We start from the raw sequence: 23,570 nt of genomic DNA on the forward strand, positions 1-23,570 counted from the left end.
GACACGCTCTCCCTCGGCCCCCCAGGCCCCACCAACCGCTGCTCTGCATCGGGACGACAACACAACCCAAAACCTCCGATCCTCGCTTCTTCTCGCTCTGTGCCCTCAACGTAAAACCCCCGCAAGCGGGCCCAGTCATGCCCTCACACGCAAAACCCCCGCAAGCGAACCCAGTCATCCACAGTCCCACACGCGGTAACGAGGCGGCATAGACAGTCCCATCATCAGGCTCCGCAAAGGACACGCTCTCCCTTGGCCCCCCCCAGGACCCAAAAACCGCTGCTATGCATCAGGACGACAACATGACCCTAAACCTCCGATCCTCGCTTCTTCCCGCTCTGAGCCCTCAAACGCAAAACCCCGCAAGCGGGCCCATGAACACCAGCACTCACCCCGGACCCGTCGAGGTAAAACCCGACGCAAAACCAGCGATGCAGGTAGACGTACAAGACCACACGGAGGCCGGACAGGAACAACATCAGCGCAGAGCCTAGGAATCCTGGCGGGAAAGAGAGGCCGAGCAAAGTTGCTGCGCCTCTTTATAACATAGGGAACGCCCCCATCTCCCAGGTGACCCCTCCCTATTGGCTGCTTGCGTAGGAGGTAGGCTCAGGGAGGGGTGATGTGCAAAGGGCTCTGCTCGCCCGTCGTATGGGACTAGGGCGCTGCCCGCCCATGCTCCCCGCGTTCAGCGGCATACCTGCTGGTAGAGCAGAGCAATGAAAGTGCTAGCAGCAAGCTGCTACCACTAAGAGCAGAGCAGGTACAGCAGAGAAATGACAGTACAAGCCTGTGAGTTTCTACCACAAATAAAGAGCTGCTACAGCAGAGCAGTGAAAGTGCAGCAGCAAGTTTCTGCAAGGAACACCCAGCTGGTGCAGAAGAGTAGTTAAAGTTCAAGCGGCGACCTACTGTCACAATCACAGTGGTGGTACAGCAGAGCAGTGATATTACCTGCAGCAAGCTCCGGCCGCAAACACACAGTACAAGCAGCACGCTACTGTCACAGAGTTGGTACAGCAGACCGGTAAAAATACCACCAGCAAGCTACCATCACAAATACAAATCTGGTACAGCAGAGCAGTGAAAGTACAAGCAGGCCACTCGCATCACAAACAGAGAGCTAGTACAGCGGAGTAGTGAAAGTACGAGCAGCATGCTTCAGTCACAAACACACAGTTCAAGCAGAACGCTACCATCACAAACAGAGAGCTGGTACAGCAGAGCAGGAAAAGTACAAGCGGGCACTAGCATCACAAACAGAGAACTGGTACTGCAAAGCAGTGAAAGTGCAAGCAGCGAGCTTCTGTCACAAGGAGCAGAGCTGGAACAGCAGAGCAGTGAAAGTGCAAGCAGTGAGTTTCTACCACAAATAAACAGCTGCTACAGCAGAACAGTGAAAGTGCAGCAGCAAGGTTCTGCTACTAACATACAGCTGGATGCAGAAGAGTAGCGAAAGTGCAAGCAGCGACCTCCTGTCACAATCACAGTGGTGGTACAGCAGAGCAATAAATGGTCAAGCAGAAACTTCTACCACAAACACACAACTGTTACAGCAGAGCAGTGAAAGTACCACCTGCATGCTATCATCATAAACAGATACTGCTGGTACAGCAGAGCAGGAAAAGTGCAAGCAGCACACTAGCATCACAAACAGAGAACTGGTACTGCAAAGCAGTGAAAGTGTAATCAGTGAGCTTCTGGCACAAGGAGCAGAGCTGGAACAGCAGAGCAGTGAAAGTACAAGCAGTGAGTTTCGACCACAAATAAAGAGCTGCTACAGCTGAGCATTGAGAGTGCAGCAGCAAGCTACAGCCACAAACACATGGTTCAAGCAAAAAATGCTGGTCCAGCAAAGCAGTGAAGGTACCGGCAGCAGGCTACCGTCACAAACAGAGAGCTGGTACAGCAGAGCAGAGAAGGTACAAGCAGCACACTAGGATAACAGACAGAGAGCTGGTACAGCAGAGAAGTAAAAGTACAAGCAGTGAGCTTCTGCCACAAGTAGCAGAGCTGCTACAGCAGAGCAGTGAAAGTACAAGCAGTGAGTTTCTACCACAAATAAAGAGCTGCTACTACAGAACAGTGAAAGTGCAGCAGCAAGGTTCTGCAACAAACACACAGCTGGTGCATTACAGTAGTCAACGTGCAAGCAGCGACGTTCTGTCACAATCACAGTGGTGGTACAGCAGAGCAATAAATGGGCAAGCAGCAAGGTACTACCACAAACACATAGCTTGTACAGCAGAGCAGTGAAAGTAACAGCAAGCTGCAGCCACAAACACACAGTACTAGCAGCACACTACCATTACAGAGTTGGTACAACAGAGCAGTAAAAGTACTACCAGCAAGCTACCATCACAAACACAGAGCTGGTACAGCAGAGCAGTGAAAGTACTAGCAGGCCACTAGCATCACAATCAGAGAGCTGGGACAGCAGAGCAGTGAAAGTACATGCAGTGAGCTTCTGCCATAAATAAACAGCTGCTACAGCAGAACAGTGATAGTGAAGCAGCAAGTTTCTGCAACAAACACACAGCTGGTGCAGTGGTGGTACACCAGAGCAATAAATGGTCAAGCAGAAACTTCTACCACAAACACACAACTGTTACAGCAGAGCAATGAAAGTACCACCAGCATGCTATCATCATAAACAGAGAGCTGGTACAGCAGAGCAGTGAAAGTACAAGCAGCAAGCTACAGCCACAAACACACAGTACAAGCAGCATGCTACCGTCAGAAACAGAGCTGGTTCAGCAGAGTAGTGAAAGTACCACCAGCACGCTACCATCACAAACGGAGCTGGTACAGCAGAGCAGTGAAAAGACCAGCAGGAAGCTACCATCACAAACAGAGAGCTGGTACAACAAAGCAGTGAAAGTGCAAGCAGCGAGCTTCTGCCACAAACACACAGTACAAGCAGCACGCTACCGTCACAGACAGAGCTGGTACAGCAGAGAAGTGAAAGTACCACCAGCATGCTACCATCACAAACGGAGCTGGTACAGCAGAGCAGTGAAAGTACCAGCAGCAAGCTACCATCACAAACAGAGAGCTGGTACAACAAAGCAGTGAAAGTGCAAGCAGCGAGCTTCTGCCACAAGGAGCAGAGCTGGAACAACAGAGCAGGGAAAGTACCAGCAGCAAGCTACCATCACAAACAGAGAGCTGGTACAGCAGAGCAGTGAAAGTGCAAGCAGCAAGCTTCAGCCACAAACACACAGTACAAGCAGCATGCTACCGTCAGAAACAGAGCTGGTTCAGCAGAGTAGTGAAAGTACCACCAGCACGCTACCATCACAAACGGAGCTGGTACAGCAGAGCAGTGAAAAGACCAGCAGGAAGCTACCATCACAAACAGAGAGCTGGTACAACAAAGCAGTGAAAGTGCAAGCAGCGAGCTTCTGACACAAACACACAGTACAAGCAGCACGCTACCGTCACAGACAGAGCTGGTACAGCAGAGAAGTGAAAGTACCACCAGCATGCTACCATCACAAACGGAGCTGATACAGCAGAGCAGTGAAAGTACCAGCAGCAAGCTACCATCACAAACAGAGAGCTGGTACAACAAAGCAGTGAAAGTGCAAGCAGCGAGCTTCTGCCACAAGGAGCAGAGCTGGTACAACAGAGCAGGGAAAGTACCACCAGCATGCTACCATCACAAACAGAGAGCTGGTACAGCAGAGCAGTGAAAGTGCAAGCAGCAAGCTTCAGCCACAAACACACAGTACAAGCAGCACGCTACCGTCACAGACAGAGCTGGTACAGCAGAGAAGTGAAAGTACCACCAGCATGCTACCATCACAAACGGAGCTGGTACAGCAGAGCAGTGAAAGTACCAGCAGCAAGCTACCATCACAAACAGAGAGCTGGTACAACAGAGCAGTGAAAGCGCAAGCAGCGAGCTTCTGCCACAAGGAGCAGAGCTGGTACAACAGAGCAGGGAAAGTACCACCAGCATTTTACCATCACAAACAGAGAGCTGGTACAGCAGAGCAGTGAAAGTGCAAGCAGCAAGCTTCAGCCACAAACACACAGTACAAGCAGCACGCTACCGTCACATACAGAGCTGGTACAGCAGAGAAGTGAAAGTACCACCAGCATGCTACCATCACAAACAGAGCTGGTACAGCAGAGCAGTGAAAGTACCGGCAGCAAGTCCCCATCATAAACAGATAGCTGGTACAGCAGAGCAGTGAAAGTACAAGCAGCACATTAGCATCACAAACAGAGAGCTGGTACAGAACGCACAAGAAGTGAGCTTGATCCTCAAACACACGGCTGGTGCATCAGTACAGTCAAAGTACAAGAATATATCTTCTGTCACAAACACATCTGGTGCAGGAGAGGATGGAAAATAGGGGAAGAAGCAATGCTTGGTTCAGGTTCTGAAAGGATGCAACAGACAAGTAGTTCATAAAATAATGTCCTGTTGAATTCTTGGCACTTCTCTCTTTTAGTTAAACCTTTAAGTTACTAACTACTAGATAACACTTTGTGTGCCTGAGCTAAAAAAGGAATCTTTAGACTTCTAGGGCATCTGCCATAGTGCAGACAACAGGTAAACGTGGTGGAGTGCGACACAATGTGGCAGCAATGCAGAAAGCTTGGGCCACATGCATCATTGTAAATTGCAATCGCAAAAGCGCAAATTCTGCAAATTGTTGCATTTGGGATGCATGATCCCAAACGCAAATATAGCTATTTAAGTAATCATTAAAATTGTGATTACTTAAATTGTGATTGCATTTAGGGAATCACAAATTACAATTCCATAAATACAATACTAAACCCCCAAAAAACTGTGATTACACAAATAAGAAACGCAAATTACCATCTAACTTTACTACTCTTCAGTATTCACAAAAGTAAACTTAGACCAAAAGTATTACTTTATTACTTTTTGGTATTTTTTATTTTAATTAATTGCCGCTTGCCGCACTTACACTTTAATGTTTGCCACACCCCATCTCTTAAACAAGCCAGTCAAAGGAAAGGGGTGTGGCCGACATTAAAGTGAAAGCGGGGCATGGGGCGCTTGAACCAAAAAAACATTTTTTGTCAACTTGACAAACAAATGCTTTTTTTTGTACAAGCTTCCCATACAGTGCTTTCACTTTACTGGCGACCATGCTTCATTGTTTAGACACAGCTAATTGAAAGGAAGGGGCGCGAAAGGAAGAGGCGATCTGATATTAAAGTTAAAGCACTGCATGGGCTTTTTTATAAACTAGCATTTGTAATGTAATAGGTGTCACATTTACGGAACTCACGTAAATTGCATTACAAATGCTTGTTGCATTTTGTGGCCCAGGTTCCCAGGGTTAAAGGTTGCCCCATAATAGTTTGGTGTGGATGGAGATTATAGCTTCACCTCAACAAAGGTCACTGGTGTGCCAGGTAGTTCTGTTGTTTCTCTACAGCTCACAGTCATTTCAAGGTCTCTACTCTTCATCACATCTACCACATGCTGTGTTGCTCCTTCAAGTGGCATGCTTGTATTTTCCCTTGCTGCTCTCCCTAAATACATGTTGCTTCTTTTCCCCTCCCACCCCATCCCTTTTGCTCTTTTTCTGTCTCTGCTCACCTGCCCCCATCTGTTTTTTCTTTACCTCCCCCACCCCTGCCGACCATTAACTGTGTTTAAGTATTGCATATGTGATTGCTACTTAGGTTCCGTTCCTACTTCTTTTACAATGACAAGCAAATGCCACTAACTCAGCATTCCTTGTTACTTTCCTCACCCCCACACCCCTCTTCTCAATGGCTGTTGTTCTTCCCCTTCACACTTGGAGAAGCAGGAGAAGCTGCTATGTTTTGCAGGCAGAACGTGAACTACAGCAAAAATAAAACATAACACTATATAAAAAGATAATTGAAAATAAGGAAGTAACTTAAACCAGCTATTAGAGCTCATGACAGTATTAGCATGCAAATGAACCCTGGAACAGCTTTCTCAACATTTCAGTTACAGATTAATAAGAAATTAAGCTGATATCCAGTGAAATTGAATTTTCAATCTTGCAGTTGCTCATCTGTAGTAGCACAATTTTTTTGCAAAGACAAATAATTATACAAAATTATTTTTTTATTAAGAAAATACCTACATTTAAAACAGCTGCCAAGATTTTGCAACTGGATAGTTGGGTTATTTTCTATGGGTACCTGCAATGGAATAGATGTGTCCTGGACTGGAAAAGTATTTATTCACTTTTCAAAACAAATTGGCTACACTGCTATTGATAATAGAGGAAAGTGCACTTTGTCGTAATAATGTCCCCAGTACCTCATGGCACTTCCGCCCCTCCCTCTTCATCTCACTACTGCTCAGTCCTGCCAAGTGCCACCCATCATGCGTTAGCCTAATGCATTTTAAAGCAAGTCCCGGCATCGTCATATCCCAAAAATTATCGCGTTTTATAGTGCCTCCTGTCCTTTGCTGACAAGGCTGGAGGACTGCAGCATAATAAATAGCACTCTGTGCAAAGTTGTTAGCTAGGGTGACCAGACGTTCCGGTTTTCCCCGGATAGTTCTGGTTTTCCGTGATATCCTGGTATCCCGACACTTTCCTCCAAACTGAATAAATGTCCTGGTTTTGGGATAGTTCCTGGGATGAGCACAGAAATGTCCCGTTTTTTGACTAGTGGCTGAGTTGTATATATGCACTGCTGGTGGTGTTAAAAAGATGTGCACATGCTCACTTCTCACTACTGGAGTAGTTACGGCGTGACATATCTCCAGATGAGGCTGTTTTGGGAAGGGAAATCCTTTAAAGAGAGACATTTTCTCTTGGGATTTCCCTTTTCTTTATACAGCAGCAAGAATGTCATTATGTCATCCATTGGGGCAACATTGTTTATGAACGCCCAGCATGAACCTGCTCTGCTCACTGTAATCAGAGGTCACTGCCTGCACCAAGATCCAGCCAGCCACCCATGTAAACAGTAGTACTACTTCTATGTCTATGACCTGTCCCGGGTTTTTGTTTTGGGAATCTGGTCACCCTATTGTAAACAGTACGTGCAGCTTGCGGCTTGACGGATGGCTCATCTGTTTTTTAAACTTTTTTCACTCACTTATAACTCACTGCTATTTTGTTCACTGATCACTACTCGTTCTACCAGTGGTTTACCTCCGGGTGGAGGAAGCACAACTACTAACCCAATGATGATGCTGCCACGTACCTATAAAGGCGGAGAACCAAGATACACCGCCACCCGAGCCTTGGCACGTGATTGAGGGTTTTGTATCGGTACCATGAAACGAAAGAACGGAAAACCCTGGTGAACCAGGAAAAGTGATCCGTTCCCCCTCATCTGAGCAGATACACTCATCCGCAGCATTCGGAATCATTTGTGCATGTCAGGAGAGTGGCTGCAATAATTTTGCACAATGGCTGCGCAGCGGAGACATGGCACTGAACAGCGGTCCGCGTTGGCGGCAACTTTGTGCAGTATGAGACGGCCGAAATTCGTGCCGCTGTAGCTATTGCACCATTTGTGTTGTACACCACGGTGCCAGTAAGACATAAGAGTACCTATTATGCCACACTCAAGAGAGTGCTTGCAGTTATAACTCATGAGAATGAGGCGCGAACCCTTACCTGACTACGGTGGCTGCGAAAGCAGTCGCCGTGGCTCAGCTCTGGCCCATACGGCGGTGGCGCTCGCTCTGTCGCGTACATTAGTGTCAAGGAGGCAGATTTACAAGCCCCTTGCATGACTTTTGCGTCACTTTTAACATGGGAAAAGTGACGCAAAAGTGGCACAAGGGGCTTGTGAATCTGCCCCAAGGTATTTACCCCCTTTAACACACCTACAGTTTTAAATCTCAATTTCCTGCACACCCAGCCCCCCAAGAGGTAATTGATGGCCCTGTGCTGAGTTAAATAATTAAAGGAGGAGGCTGGTGTTGGCCTGTCACCACCTGACCTCGACACTTGCTGCCTTCTTAGCCCCTGTTGAGGGAGGTCCCTGGGGGTTGTGCCCCGTCACAGAGTAAGACTTTGAGCAGGTGCTGGTTGTCTTTTACCCCCTGGCTGCAGCCAGAATTCTGCGCCTGTGCGGCACATTCCGATCGCGGGCGTGGTCATGACGGCTCCCGGCCGTCATCAGCACACGCCCACCGTAGCTGATGACGACTGGGAGCCGTCATCAGCACCAAAGGGGTAACAAGCATTTACAATGCAACGGTTTTGCCTTTGGAAAAGTTAGAGCTATTGGCATTGTAAATGACAATTTTTTTATTTATGTTTTCTTTTTGAAAACGATAAATAAATTGCATTGTCATTTACAATGCCAATAGCTTAATCTCTCGCAAATGCCACACACACCCACACCCACAGAGCCCCCCACACACACACCCACACAGAGCCCCCCCACACACCCACACAGAGCCCTCACACACACTGCGAGCCTCCCCACACACCCAGACAGAGCCCTCCACACACCCACACAGAGCCCCCCCCACACACCCACACAGACCCCCCCCACACAGAGTCCCCCCACACACCCACACAGAGCCCTCCACACACCCACACAGAGCCCTCCACACAAGTCGGTACTATGTAGCTGCCTTTATACTTTAGTTCCTCTATCCCCAAAGTGCACTACCTCTACCTGCTAATGTAAACCACCCATTTTGATCTCTGCCTCGTTTCCCCTCATTCATTCCACTACTCTCTTCCATCCACAAGCCCTCCACCCAGACTCTCAAAATTTTAAAGCGATTGACACCATCTCTGGCGTTCAGTAACAACTCTTTTTGATCTTCCTTATCTGACAAAAACGTTTCCAATCCTACAAGCTTGAAATATGTTCTGAATTACATTTTTCCCCTACTATTGTAGCGCCACAAACATCACAACAGTAAACCTCTACAGTTCTTACAGGGCACCGTTGAGGCATACTCCGTCAAGAATGGATGGTGAGCATGGGCGCTCGACCAGGAACGTCACATAAAATAAACTAGAGGATTGAGATTGGTGAAAGAGGGATAGGTAAGAGAGGTTACCTGCAAAGTGGATCTTGACGAGGTCCAAGGGGTGCAGTACCAGTGTGGACACCAAGCCCCCGCTGAGGCCGGCCAGCAGATTCTCGTAGCGGACATGTCTGAAGAGAGACGGGCGCTCAGGAGCCGGGATGGAGGACTTCAGCACCGACATTCCCTGTGTCTAGATCTCTGGAAAGAGGGGGGTTTAAGGCTACACGAGGGTAAAAGCCCTTCGATCTGTAACGAAGGTGTGAGCAACTCGGAACGGCGTCACTAAATGAAAGTGAAACCATGAGGTGTTGACGCAGCCCGGCAGATAGCATGAGATCACTTTCTTGGAAGTGTGACAGGTGTGACGGGTATATGTGGTGAAGCTTCAGATACTACGGGCGTGCTGCCAGGTGTATGAGATTTTTACTGGCACCGTGGGGAGGGAGGTTACAGAGTACACATTTAGGAACATTGTGCTCTGAGACTGTACACCAATGCAGCTGAAGAAGGGCGCACGTTGTATCAGTCGACTCACTGACGTGACCTTTAGCACTCTAAGCTCCATGGAGACAGAAGAAGGACAATGTGAGCAACCTGTGTGTGCAGTTTCTAAACTGCCACTATGGCCTGGCAAAATAAACCTTTTGCCAGGCACTTATCTTCCTTCTTAATACATAGAAGTCAAGCCCAGGGTAAGACCTTGACAGCCCCGAGGATGGATTGTGTGGCAACTGTGGCAAATCCATAATTATGTGAAAAATGCGGCTGCCACCTAAATACATAATTCCAGTAGCCCTGCCTATAATATTCTAGTTCTTGAATTTATTAATAAAAATAAGTTACACAAAGTGAATGTCTGGTTTCAGTACATCTTTCAATGCTGGTGCCTTCTCTGTTTCTGAAAGTGACCTATTCTCATAATATACTAGAAATGAATCCAGAAAAATTAGCCCAATTGCACAGTATCACACAATGAGTGATATTTACAGAAACTGGGTTATGAACTTCGGTTTCTCTGCCCAATATGATCTAATATGAATATGGCAACAATGTGCTAACATATTATTTTGGGGATTTTGGCTCACTTTTGGGGTTCACAAAAACACAAGCCAAACAATTGTGTGGTGACGCGTTTGTGTCCTGTGCTATTTTTTTAATTTTTTGCCTGTTACTGTTTTGCATCAGAAAAGAAACATTGTTTGCATTTTCCAGATGCAGAACAGCATCGGTAACAAGCGTGGCATAGTCAAAAGGTCGGGTAATGTTTCTGAAAGACGGGACACATTGGCTTTGCCAATTCTTGTTTTAAAAGATGCTAAAGCCGCTGCCCTTTGTCAAGAAAGAAGAGTAAAACGTCAGTAGGTATGCAGAGTGTAATACGATCTGACGCTTGACTATAGAGGAGTGAAAACCACCAAAAAGGCAACAGACAGGCATTCCCTTGATCCCTCGTCTGACTTTGCGGACGTGGAAAAAATGAAGAAAACATATATTCCAATAGAAAATCGTCAAAAATAAGGTTTTGTGAGTGACATTTAAGTTTCCGGAGGCACACGTCGGCACATTGATTGATGTATTTAAGTGTTTTGTGCAGTACCGAATCTTGTCCTCTTTCGGTTGTCGTGTCTTAGTCTACGGACTGAACCTGGCGGTGCCGCGGCGCCGTTTGTCGATGTTATTGAGTTTGACGAGTCCGGGCAGGAGTTGGCATACCCTGCTGGAGTGTAAGTTGCGCAGCTGCTTGGTTTGGTGTCGGGGGTGTGAAGTGAGATGTGCCGCCACGGAGCAGTGGTGCGGGTGTTAGGGTGGCCCAGTTTTTGGGCCAGTGAGCCCAGTTCATCTGTCTGCCAATCAGGGTGTATGGAGCGGGACCGGGACGAAGGACTGCGGGCGGAGGGAGGGGGGAAGAGCAGGACGGAAGGAGCTGCGGGCGGAGGGGAGGGGGGGAGCGGGACCGGGACGAAGAAGGACTGCGGGCGGAGGGAGGGGGGAAGAGCAGGACGGAAGGAGCTGCGGGCGGAGGGGAGGGGGGGGAGCGGGACCGGGACCTGGACGAAGATGCACATTCATTAACAAACACTCACCTCGACTTCCTCCAGCGGCGGTCGGCCGCGTAATGGGGAAAACAACCAAATTAAAAAAAAACGAAACTCCGCCCACCGCCGCGATGACGACATCGCAGAGGCGGAGAGGGAAAAAATGTCGGGAACGCCCCCGAATCTGGTCCGGCCTTTGACGGACAGATCCGGCTCCCAATGGCTAGCCTCCATTTATGGAGCTAGCCAATGGGAGGAGGGGGCGAGGAGGGGGCGGGATACCCGACCCAAACAGAGAAACATAAGGATTTTGCTAGCGCATGCGTACTTCGTACGCATTGCCTAGCAAAACCTAAAAAGGCACAAGCAAGGCTCTCAAGACAGCAGTGCTACTGTGCAGCTTATCTCACTGGCATCACTATGTGAAATGTATTCCGATTGCCAACTGTCTGCAGTCAAGGTGGGCGACAGACGCCGAGAGACTACGGGGACCCATGGCCAGCAGTCTTTACAGGGGCGTAACACAGGCCCCTGCAGCCCCCACGGTGCGGGGGGGCCCTCACCCTCCAGGGGGCCCCGTCAACACCGCGCTACTGCTGGGGAGCTCTAAATTGAGTCCGGAGGGGGCCCCTTCACGTGAGGGGGGCCCCCCTCAAGGTTTGTTACGCCACTGCGTCTTTATAACCCCGGCTGCAGCACTGGTACTCAGAGACTTGGTAAGTGTAAAAAATGAAAGCTGCTGACCTTATAAATGTTCCTGCTAAGGTGGAAGCTGTAGTTTGATATCATGGTTGAAGTTGTAATATCATGGTTAGATATTTCTTTTACGGTACGATCAGGTTACAAGGGCACTAGGTTAGTGCCCTTCCATTTCTGGCTTTGCTCAAATGAGTGTAATTTCTGATATTTGTGTTTCCTTCATCTTCATTGCTTGACTTTGATCACCAGAAAGTGTCACTCATAATTGTTGACATGTCACTCATAATTGCACTAAAATTATCAAAATGTCACACATAGGAATATGAAACACTGGCAGCGGTGATTGCTCCTCCTTCTTCATGTCACCACTTCACCCCTTTCCTCCACATGCCACGGCTCCCCTTCTTCATAGCATCAGTCCCCCACCCCACGCCAATCTACCCTACTCCACCCTACTTTATCTAGCTGCAATCTATCCCATCTACCCTACACCAGTCTATCCCACTCCTATCTACTCTAACCAACCCAATTCAACCCTTCCCACTCTAATCTACCCCAATCCACCCCTCTTCAATCTGCCCCAATCTACCCAGTCTACCCAAACTACCCCAGTCCAATCTACCCCACTCCCTCAAATCTACATCACCCTAATCAACCCTAGTCCAATCTACCTACCAAACCTACCCCAATCTACCCACTCCTATCTAGCCCACTCAATTTGCCCCACTCCAATCTACCTCCCTCCAATGTACCCCAATATGTCCCATCCAAATCTACCCTATCCAACCTAAGCCAATCTACTCCACCCAATCTACTACATTGTACCCCACTCCAGTCTACCCCACCCAACTAACCCACTCCAGTCTACCCCAGTCAACCCCACTCCAATTGACCTCCAACTACCCCACTTGAATCTACCCCAATCTGTCCCACTCCAAACTACCCCATTCCAATCAACCTCAATCTACCCCACTCCAATCTACACCACCCCATTCCAATCTACCCAACCGCAATGTACCCCACCCAACATACCCAATGTATCCCACTCCAATCGAACCCAATCTACCTCACTCATCCTATCTACCCCAATCTACCCCACTCCAATTGAATCCAATCTACCCCATCCATCCTACCCCAATCTACCCTACCTCAATCTACCACACACCAATGTTGCCCATCACAATTATTCACAATGTGCCCCGATTTAAACCACCCAATGTACCCACCCCAATCCACCTCAATGTTCCCACCCAATCTACCACATTTTACCCTACTCCCACCCTACTCCAACCTACCCCAATCTACCCCACCCAATATTCCCCACCCCAGTCTACTGCACTCCAGTCTGCCCCACCCCAATCTTTTCCACCACTATCTACCCCAACCTACCCCACTCCAATCTATCCCACACAATATATCCCACTCCAATGTACTCCACTTCAATGTACCCTATCTGCCCTGCCTGGTTTGAACAGGGAGACCAGGGTCGGCGCCCCCATGGCTAAATGTCCCAAAACACACACAGACCTGACCCACAGAGATCCGCAGTCGCGTGCTACCTGTCCGGCAGAGCGCCTCGACGCCTCGTGTAAAATAGTAAGCGCGATATAAATCACCCATCCCTCCATTATTTACACCCTCTCCCACAAACAGCACTTGACCCTCACTCTGCCCCCCAAACATCCTTCGCCCCTTTATGGATCAGAGCCCGCCCGCCCAGGGGACCCCAGGCTGTCCACCATGATGTAGGAAGAGTAGCGTCGCCTAGGATTCAGCACACGTGCAGCAGATATAAATTGAATGCACACTGGAGCCTGCAGTTCATGCTGAGGTCACAGCGAAGGGCCCCGCGGGAGCCTGGCAGGGACAAGCGCGGGCTGCAGAGACACGCTGCGGGCTGCCTGGGTTACAGCAAGGGAGCGGATTAGAACCGTGACCGAACCCAACATCTCTAACCCTGGAGGAGTCTCCATGGCAACGCCTCCTGTTTATGCTCTAGTCCAGAAAGAAAAGTTTGCAACAAGAAGACGCAGGCAATAGTTTCCGCGTCCCTCTCCGCCCCTTTGGAAGTCGTTATGCAGAAGAAAAAACCCACAAAAACACGTGTTTCTGAAGAACAAAGGAAGGGTTGAGGCTGCATGTTACATAGCGAAATAAGGAGACCCAATATGAATCTGCAGTGCCCCTGTATACATGCGTGTGATCGTGTGATTCTAGGCAATTCAGTGTACCTCCGTGCAGCAGGTCTACAGTATCTGAAAATATTAGGTGTATTTGAAACGGGCAACACACTTTGTAAAACTCTATAAACCCGAAGCGAAACATCGCATCGGATAAAAGCATGCAGTGTCTGAGGGAGCCCTCTGTCCTGAAGGAGCGCACACATAGGTACATGGAGAGTCAAAGCGCTGTAACAAATCCCGAAACACAGCACAGAATTGCTTGAAAAATTTAGAATCTGGATTTGTGGCAGGTGAGATGAGGCACACATAGGCTACTTTGAATGAAGATTCTGAAAGTTTCAGTTTGTCACACGGAGTACTATTGTGCCTCAAAACACCACAGATAAGTGAGACACATCAGTTTAGATGCTATGCCCATTCACTTTTTGGCCCCTCTTCTAGAGATTGCTGATAATGATGTCGTTTTGTTGGAAAGCAACTGGTCAAAATAGCCGTATTCCTTTTAATAAAATATACAATATGTTGCTCAAATAAATTACTTTGCAACCAGGGAAGTAGTACGCATTCACCTCAACATATGTATCAGTGTGCTCTCTCGGAGCTGCCACGTCCAGAAAGTGCTTTGACGCATCTTCCAGCCCCGTTTAGCTCCATGCAAAATAAATAACGTAAATCATTTACTTTACTCCTGTAGCAGCTAAAATCCTCAAAGTGTACATCGGTCTCTATAAATCACCAAAACAATCATGTACAGCCCTCACGTAGGTCAAAGCAAACAACCTAACATTTAAACTGTAGTTGTAGAACCAGATTATATGGGCAGTAATCCAGGCTATGCCCTGTGTGATCCTGGGCAAATAGCTTTATCACTGTGGGCTTTAGCTCCAACGTCCGCAAAACAAGGGAAATAGTCGAAGCAGGTTGCATCACTAGTATAAAGCGCTTTCTATGCCTCAGGTGCATTGCCCAGGTTACGTTACCTTTAGGGACGGAGCCGGTGCCCGGTAGCTGGAGGCAGGCGAGCAGCAGCAGCAGGGCCCACGCAGCCCGGTCCATGCTGCCAGCACAGGAGTGAGTCACGCACAGGTAGCGGCAAGCCTTCCTCGCTCAATGCCAGGCTGAGAGGGGCTCAGATTTCAGACATCAGCCAGACCTCATCCCTCGGGAAGCGCTTCAGCCTCACTACATGCAAATAGCTCTAAAAATCTTCAAACACTCGTGAGGAATCTCCCAATCCGCCGGTTAGGGTCGAGTTAACCCTTTGTAGTTTCCTTCAGTCAGAGCTGCGCAGAGGATGGGGGTTCCGGAAACACTGAACCCTAAACAAGCATCCGCGAGGCGCCGAGAGGACGTGCCCTCGAGGCACTGGGCGCTCACTGTAAGCCGGGCTCTTTAAATGTGAAATCTCACAGACCGCACATTCCAGGCAGATGTGGTGGCTGCAGGTAGGTAGCCGGTGGGTTCCGTGGGCGCGGTGACCCGGGTGCACGCGTGTCTCTTCCAGCAGCGCGAGGCGAACAGACGAGGACGACCCAAAAGAGACATCCAGCATTTCTGAAACTATGAGCAACATTCCTTCCAGCCCGATCGCTGACCTGGCAAGAAATCTGGAAAAAGGCGCTCCGCTGTCAGCGCACGTGTTTGTGGTCACGCGCATTCTCCGGCGGTGAACACGCGTTTGCTAATTGCGCGCGCGTCCATTCGCAGGACTGCAATCAGCGTGTCTCGTGCGCGAGGTGCGAGTGGAGTGCCAATGGGTTTCCGTCAATTGGTCTTGTAATGTCTTTTCATCCTGCTCTCCCGCATGCTAGTATTCTGTTCCTATCCACTGCCAAGGTCACACGTACCATATGCTGTGAACTCTGTACATCATTTCTGCTGCAGTTGTTTAGCAAATAAAACATAAATCAAACAGTACAACAGTTTTTCGTAGGCAGGCTGGGTCCTGCTCTGTCTTTATACGCTTGGATTCCTTTAGAAACAATTTGTTGACAATTGTGATCGAATTGACAATCTCACTTACATTGTTGCAAAACCGAGAGAGACGAGGTGATGGACACGACATGTACAATGGCGGCAAATTCCCTCTTCCGAAATTTTGAAAAAACTATTCCGTTGGGGATCCTCTAAATCTGGTAGGTGACTTCACATTTCAGAAATGGCATAATTGCACCCTCATCCCCACAAGGCCAGCACCTGCTTTACCGCTCGTGGGATGGACACACCTTACGCCAAGTGAGGTAGGCATACCTGGCATCACCTTCACTTCTCCCGCCTCCACACTCATGCTAGTGTTGGGTAATCTAAGGCGAAAAAAGTATGACACAAGAGACATTCCATCATTGGCCATGACCCGAAATCACAGCTGACCCATTGGTCCTCACCACTTGCAAGTTCTAATCTCCTACCTATGCTATGCCTCTGTGCTACCTTAATCTATTAGGTGTTATGCAGTGCACACAGGCATAGTATTGATGGATTAGTACTTTTAAGTAGCCTTTTAAAGCCAATTGTATGTTCACTTTGATCATTCCATTGGCACGCTCATCGTGCCCATTAAGTTGCGTGTGGTACATGGATGCCTTGCAATGGGAAATACCATTAGCAGCATAAAATGGGAAAGTACAAAGGCATTGATAAATTGAGTTCGATTGTCATTGAAAATTTGGAGGAGAAGCCTTCCCTAGAAAACATGTTTGTGAAGAATTCCAAGATTTGCCCAGCAGATGTTCGAGGACCATCAGTTCAATTCATTTGCTATAGTAGTCGTTCAGCATAGCAGTTGAAAAGGGATAACTGGTTCATGGGTCCAATCAAATTCACACATACTCTTTGCCATGATCTTTCAGGTAGGGTTATAGGTGCCAGAGGATTTGCCCTCATATTGTGTATTTTGTCCTTGTCCCTAAACACCTAGCACATTCACATCTGCATGTCCACATCTCAATCAATTAGAGAAAGCAGCAAAGTGATAGGTGAATGCTTGAATTAATTTCAGCCACTGGCAATTGCTCGGTCTGCATCTCAGTTCATCATTCTTTTGCCTACCATGCCACCTCAGATAGGAATCAGCCATATACAAACCAGTCTTGGTTCTGCCCCACTGGTGGGCAGTCCAGCCTGAACTGACAGGCCACATCCACTCTGAGCAGGAAAATAAGTGCACCAATACCTATTTCAGCCTTTTCAGTAGGGTGTAGCTAAAGTCCTATGTCAAAGTAAGCAAAGACCAATACTTGGCACAACTGTCTCACTCTTTGACCACACTAAAGAAAGCAAAAACACTGATAGGTGGAATGATACAATCAATTTAAGTCGCTGGTAATTATTCAGGGCTCCACCAAGACCATCATTTTTTTTCCCACTATGCCATCTTAGACAGAACCAGCCATATGCAAATAAGTCTTAGTCCTGCTGCATGGGGAACACTCCAGCCAAATTGCCAGGCCAGCTGCCCACTGAACAGGAACGCAAGCAACCCAGGCAGATTATGGCCTATTAAGACTTATTCAGGTGAGAGCAGCTTGACTCCTGGCAGAGCAGGACAAAGGCCAATTTGAATACGACTACGTATAATCTGAAGTTGCATGGAAAGCAAGCAACAAATGGAGTGGGTTGCAGCCCCAAGTAATTACTAGTGGTCGAGAGTAATTCAAGTAAACTATTGATCATATTTTATTATATTCCTCATTGTGGCACAATAAGTGCAACGGTTATGCCCAGTTGTAGGTTTAGTGCTCTGTGTGAGACTGGAACCACGCTGCCACTGACTGAAGCGGCCCAAATAGACCAAAACTGGTCTTGAGTTGCTTGTGTTACGCTTCACAGAGGACCTGGCTTGACAGTTTGGGTTCAGTGGCATAACACTGCCATCGGTGTGGGGGGCCCCAAGCTCAAGGGGATCTCAGCACAATACTTTGGCTGGAGAGCCCGTTATTGAGTCGGGGTGGGGGACCCTCCACGTACCTTGCAGGGGGACCCGCTAAAGTTTTGTTACGCCAGTGTTTGGGTTAGACTGTTCCTATCGGAGCAAGACCAAGGCTAATTTGCATATGGTGGGGTGTAATCTGAAGTGACAACGTGGCTAAAAAATGATGGACTATGATACGGCCCCTAGCCTTTACCAGTGTGATGTATCCGGACTATAAATGATTAGTCTTCTCAGGGTATATTATTGAAGAAGGATTTATTGATGAGCAGATCAGATAACTTGTTAAGCCCACGCCAACCGCTGCACAGGAATCTCTGGAATACCTAAGCATAGGATTCCACATTCCAGTGCATGCGGCGGAATGAACAACTACATGCGCGAGGATACCACACATCCCCCTTTCTAGAAAAGAAAAGAATTAATCACAATATAAGATTCATTTTAAGTAAACTGTGAAAGAATAAATTGATAACAATTTGATGACCAGTTCTTAACTAGAGAAACTTACATAGCAGTTTGTTAGTAGGAAATCATACATCAACATTGTAATCTTTGTGCCAAAAAGGAGGTCTCCTCAGACGGGGAGAACTCATACCTCGGGTGTAATTGGGAACAGACTGATGAGTATGAGAGGAAACAGGATGGCGATATGAACTGGGAAAAGGAAATGAGGTCCCTGGTTGATTAGGAGGGAAGGAACTACTTAGGTGAGGCGGAACTCTGACAACCTTGGAAAGACTCCACATATTTCCGTCAGATAACTCTACAACTTGCCTACCTACTCTAACTACTAATAATGGGTCAGAAAAATGTGATACACCAGATTTAAGAAAGCCAGATTTCCTCACTCGTACCCAATCACCAACCTTGCATGGATTGTTGGAAGACGCAGACACCACCGGTGGACAACGTCTAAGACGCTTATCTTCTACTAGATTCCACATCCAGGGTTGGCTTAAGTTACACACACCTTTCCTCCCCCTCATTTTTTCAAAAGGAGACAGGTCACCATTAGACTTTGGAGGGTTCCGATAACTCCATAAAAGCTTCCTAACAGCCTCGTAGCAATTCTCACCATTGCACACAGCAAGTTGTAAACCCTCCTTGAGCACCCTGATCCACCTTTCTACCATGCCGTTACCCTGGGGATAATATACTGAAGAACGTTTGTGTAAAATGCCATGGTTGCTGCAAAAAGTTTTCATCTCTGCAGAAGTGAACTGTGTGCCATTATCTGACAGGATGGAAGTGGGGAAACTTTCTTTTTCAAAGACTGATTTTAAAAAATCGATAATTACCCTAGAAGATACATGGGGTACAAATTTCACTTCTGGCCAACTGGAGAACTGGTCTATCAGCACTATAGCATAAACCGGACTGTGACCTAAAGACATCGGACCAGCAATATCTACCGAAACACACTCCCAGGGTTTTGAAGGTCTGGAGACAGAATCATGTTGATATTTTATGGGTTTCTGTGATTTATCGCTCACACAACACTCAACGCAAGATCTTACTTTTTCCTCAATCAACCTGTCGACTCCAGGCCACCAAAATTCACTCCTTATTCTCCTCTTCATGCTGGACATGCCCGGATGACCCTCATGTGTCATGTCTAGAATGGTGTTCCTCAAACTGTGCGGCACTACCAAAAGCAAACCCCTCAATCAAATTTCACCCTGGATAGATAATTCTTGAGCTACATGAAAGTACGGTAATATATTGGTGGATAAATTGTTCTTGGAAGGCCAACCATTTTTGATAAAAGATAAAACATCCAAGTAGTCAAGACTATAAATGATTAGTCTTCTCAGGGTATATTATTGAAGAAGGATTTATTGATGAGCAGATCAGATAACTTGTTAAGCCCATGCCAACCGCTGCACAGGAATCTCTGGAATACCTAAGCATAGGATTCCACATTCCAGTGCATGCGGCGGAATGAACAACTACATGCGCGAGGATACCACACAGTGCCTGCGTTTATTTTAAGTATTCAATTCATCCCTTTTTAGTATTTCTCTTTATGAAGCTCTAAGTATGATGGATGTGAGGAGCCAGCGGTCCACAATGCGGAACACGGCGACCCAGGAGGAAGAATTTCTGATCACGTCTGCTTTACGAAAACCCACTCTGCTAGTTATCTGATCCAGTTTAATCTTTCAGCTGTACTTCCCGGGCTTCCCACACAGGATTTCGCCTAATGAGTGCAACCTCCACTTGAGTCGCCTAGTCACCGCTTATCCATGCGGTAGTAATCCTACGACAACACCACTGCGGGACCTACATTAGAATCGAAAGCTCAATAGCTTAAGATTCCCCTCATTCGGTCACGTGCCCTGCCGGGGCGGAATTATCACCGGTGGAGCGACCTTTTTTCATCCCCTTGACACATATCGCAGCCCTGAGGAGTCGTGAACACTCTGTTCCTAACACGACGAAACACGTGTCGGCTGGTCTATTAAACAGAAACTTTTTGAAATCAAAACAACAAATGTTAATGAAATTGAATTACTATTGTTGTCCTGATCTATTTCTATTGCTGTTGCATAACTTTTTCACGACTGCATAATATATTTCCTGTGTGTGCATAGGCACGTTCTGTACTATTTTGTTGTATGTCGGATTTCCCTGACATACCCTAGAGTGGTTGAAGGGTTTCCCCACTCGCCAGTTGCACCACACAAAACTCCCGAATCTCAATACCTTGTGCGTACACTTCAGGCAGAGCGCCCTCATATCTACTCTGTGAGTTTAAACCCTGTGCTCAGCCAGTCTAGTCCCGTGCTCATTGTGCCACTGCAACTGAAAAACCCCAGGCCGGTCGTGAGTAGCTTGGGTTCAAGTTCAGAAAGTACCTGCTAGGCAGTACAGTCTGGATTGTTCCTATTGGGTAAGGACCAAGGCTGATTTGTGTATTGCCGAGTACAATCTCAGGTGGCTTCTTGGGAAAACAAATGATGGACTAGGATACGGACCCAAGTAATTACCAGTGGCTGAGATTAATTCACGCATTCTGTACATCACTTTTTGTATACCACATCTAAATCCACAGCAGGCCACCAATAATCCTACCTCCGTCTTGTTATTTCTACTGGTCAACATGACTCTCATGTGCTAGGCAATAAGGCAGATCTCAGTTTCACTGGCACAACAGAGACAGCATGCCTGACAAAGACACTATCTTCTAAATTAGGTAGTTAATGCCTAATTTTTTTAAAAGGCTGCAGATTAATCTCTAGACCAGTGTTTCACAAACTGTGGGTTGAAAGCTTATTTTTAGTGGGTTAAAAAAGTCACAGCAATAAATAAAGATGCCTTTAACCCCTTGGCCGCGGTGGAATTCCGCGCCAGTGCTGGATATTCCGATCGCGGGCGTGGTCATGACGGCTCCCGGCCGTCATCAGCACACGCCCACCGTGACTCATGACGGCCGGGAGCCGTCATCAGCACCGAAGGGGTTAAATTCCGTGTTTAACTAGTCAAATTTGCTGTGATTCAAAGACAGAGGTCAAATGGCTGTTTTATTCTTTTAACACGGGGATTGCTGTTTACCTTTCTTTCCCTAACTTGAAAGAGAGAGGAGTTTTTATAGTAATTTATACAACAATGTAGGATGCAGGTTTTGGTGAATGTATGAAGGAATCTCACAAGCATTTAGCACTAATGCTGTCACAATCTGGCATTAGAAAATATGTGTTGTTACGACACATACCTTTAGCACGCAAGTTGCTATAACGACTTGCCAGGGGGTGGGTGCTGGAATAGTATAATTTGCTATTCCAACTCCAGTCTGTGGAACAATAGGGAAAACGTATTACATAATATCCAAAACCATATACCAATGTTCCAAAAGCAAGTTGTAGTAATGACTTGCGCGCTAAACTAATGCATGCTAACAACGCGTTCGTTCTATTGCCGGTGCTCTAAAGGCACAGCGTGGTTCCAGCTTCGTTTTAAAGAATGTGTCCTGTTTTTTGCAATAAACAATGAAATGTAATTACCTGAAATAGAAATGTATGCATCCAGCAGTTAGGAAAGCAAAACGGAAGCACTTTTTGAAAAATTCCAAATCGCACTGGAAACAGATTTTAGTAGGCTCAAAACAAATTAAGACACTTGTTTGGTGATGTGCAAATATTCACAGAACCCTATTTCCACACATTATCATTTGTGTGCTATATTGTTTTATCAGTAAAACTGTATGTCTGTGCACATTTAGTGGCAATTTCAATGGAAAATGTGATGTCAGTAAATGACAATGCGCTACCACACGGTGCTTTAGTCACATGTACAAATTACCTGCCTCATTTACACTAAAGGTAGGTGGGTCATGAACATTTACTGTTCTAAAAAGTAGGTTATGGTTCTAAAATGTAAGAAACCACTGGTCTGGACACTACTACTTTTACGAGCCCTTCAATATAAATTGCAACCCCTTGGGACACTCAGAATCATACTAAAATGCAGCCACACATTGCCTGCGATTCACAACATGCTTTGTACTTGGTTCCGCCATTGAATATGCAACTGAAACATCTTTCTCTTTCTTAACCTACTCATTGTCACACTCCACGGGATCACAGGGCATTTGTGACAGGAACCCAGCAGTGGCACTGCCATAGTCTAGCATGCATTCTACCGCAAAATCATACTATTGGAGCTTAGGTGTTAATTTCACTATGCGCAGACATACCTTGATAAACCCTCCTTTTTCCAATAATATTGACACCAATGAGTAATGGTCAGTGAGGGTGAGTATAAGAAATTAATAAATGTATTGAGGGCGGTAAGTACCTCAAGTAATGCTTGTCAGGTTGAACCCACAAAGTAACTAAATTAACCTGAGCATAACTCCCTGGTAGCTACGGCACAAGCCGAAAGGTGTAATTTAGATGCAATAGGTAAAGTATTTATGTAGTACTAAAACAGTAATGAAGTCGAAAAACTGCCCTAGGCTAAACCTACTTAGTTTGTGTCCTTTGAAAATGGCAATAGTCTTCGGGTATATAAAATGTGAGCCCTGAGAGATGGGCGTATGTGTATGTGTGTGAAGTGTACTATGACAATCCTAGTGTCTCCCCACATCTATTTCTATAATCCAGTTTGCGGCACAACATCAGAGACAAACGTTAGGTAGCACAATAGCGGTGTTTTCAACAATGAGACACTAAATTCACAAGAATTGTATAGGCATTTTGCTTCCCTCCTTTGTAGTACGCCGCAAGTGTTATAGGTAACCCTCAGCAGACCTGTCAGCCAGATTTTGACACTGTAGCGGGATTTGACACTGTGATGTCAACAAGAGGCTCTCTGTAATTGGGGGCCTGTCTGGCTGGGGGGGGGCAAGAAGTGTGCAAGTCTGGGTGTTAGTTACATCTGCTTGTTACAGGGTAGACCTCTTTGAAGTTAATCAGCAGCCCACAGGCCGTCCTGTCGAGGGCACAATACCCCAGGTCTTTTATCCTTGCCCTGGGACGCAGGGAAAAAGTAATTTTCTAAAAGTACTTTTTTGTTACTAAATATACAAAATTCAATTTTACCATTATATTTGATTTTGGATGACTATTAAAAAGTACCTTTAAATATTGTTTGGACAAAACCCAATAAATAAAAAAATAAAAATAAAAGTACCTTTAAATGATTTTACTAGCTGCTTCCAAACAGAAGTCAGCATTATTAGATTTAATAATGTGATTCTGTGTTTTTCCCATGGAACAGTCAGCCTTGCTACA

General features: G+C 46.7%; 1 protein-coding gene across 2 annotated transcripts in view; it reads right to left on the reverse strand.

Moving 5' to 3' along the window:
- PAMR1 (peptidase domain containing associated with muscle regeneration 1) overlaps positions 1-15,653 on the reverse strand; it is a 278,128-nt gene extending 262,475 nt beyond the window's left edge. Inside the window, exon 1 of one of the 2 annotated variants that reach the window (XM_078684324.1) lies at positions 14,885-15,653. In XM_078684324.1, the coding sequence (XP_078540450.1) occupies positions 14,885-14,960 (76 nt within the window). In that variant the 5' untranslated portion in view covers positions 14,961-15,653. The remainder of the gene's footprint in view (positions 1-14,884) is intronic. The other variant, XM_078684325.1, reaches the window with a different exon arrangement.
- Between the last annotated feature and the right edge of the window lie 7,917 nt (positions 15,654-23,570).

Source organism: Lissotriton helveticus, chromosome 3_2, assembly GCF_964261635.1.
Source record: "Lissotriton helveticus chromosome 3_2, aLisHel1.1, whole genome shotgun sequence".
Taxonomy (NCBI): Eukaryota; Metazoa; Chordata; class Amphibia; order Caudata; family Salamandridae; genus Lissotriton; species Lissotriton helveticus.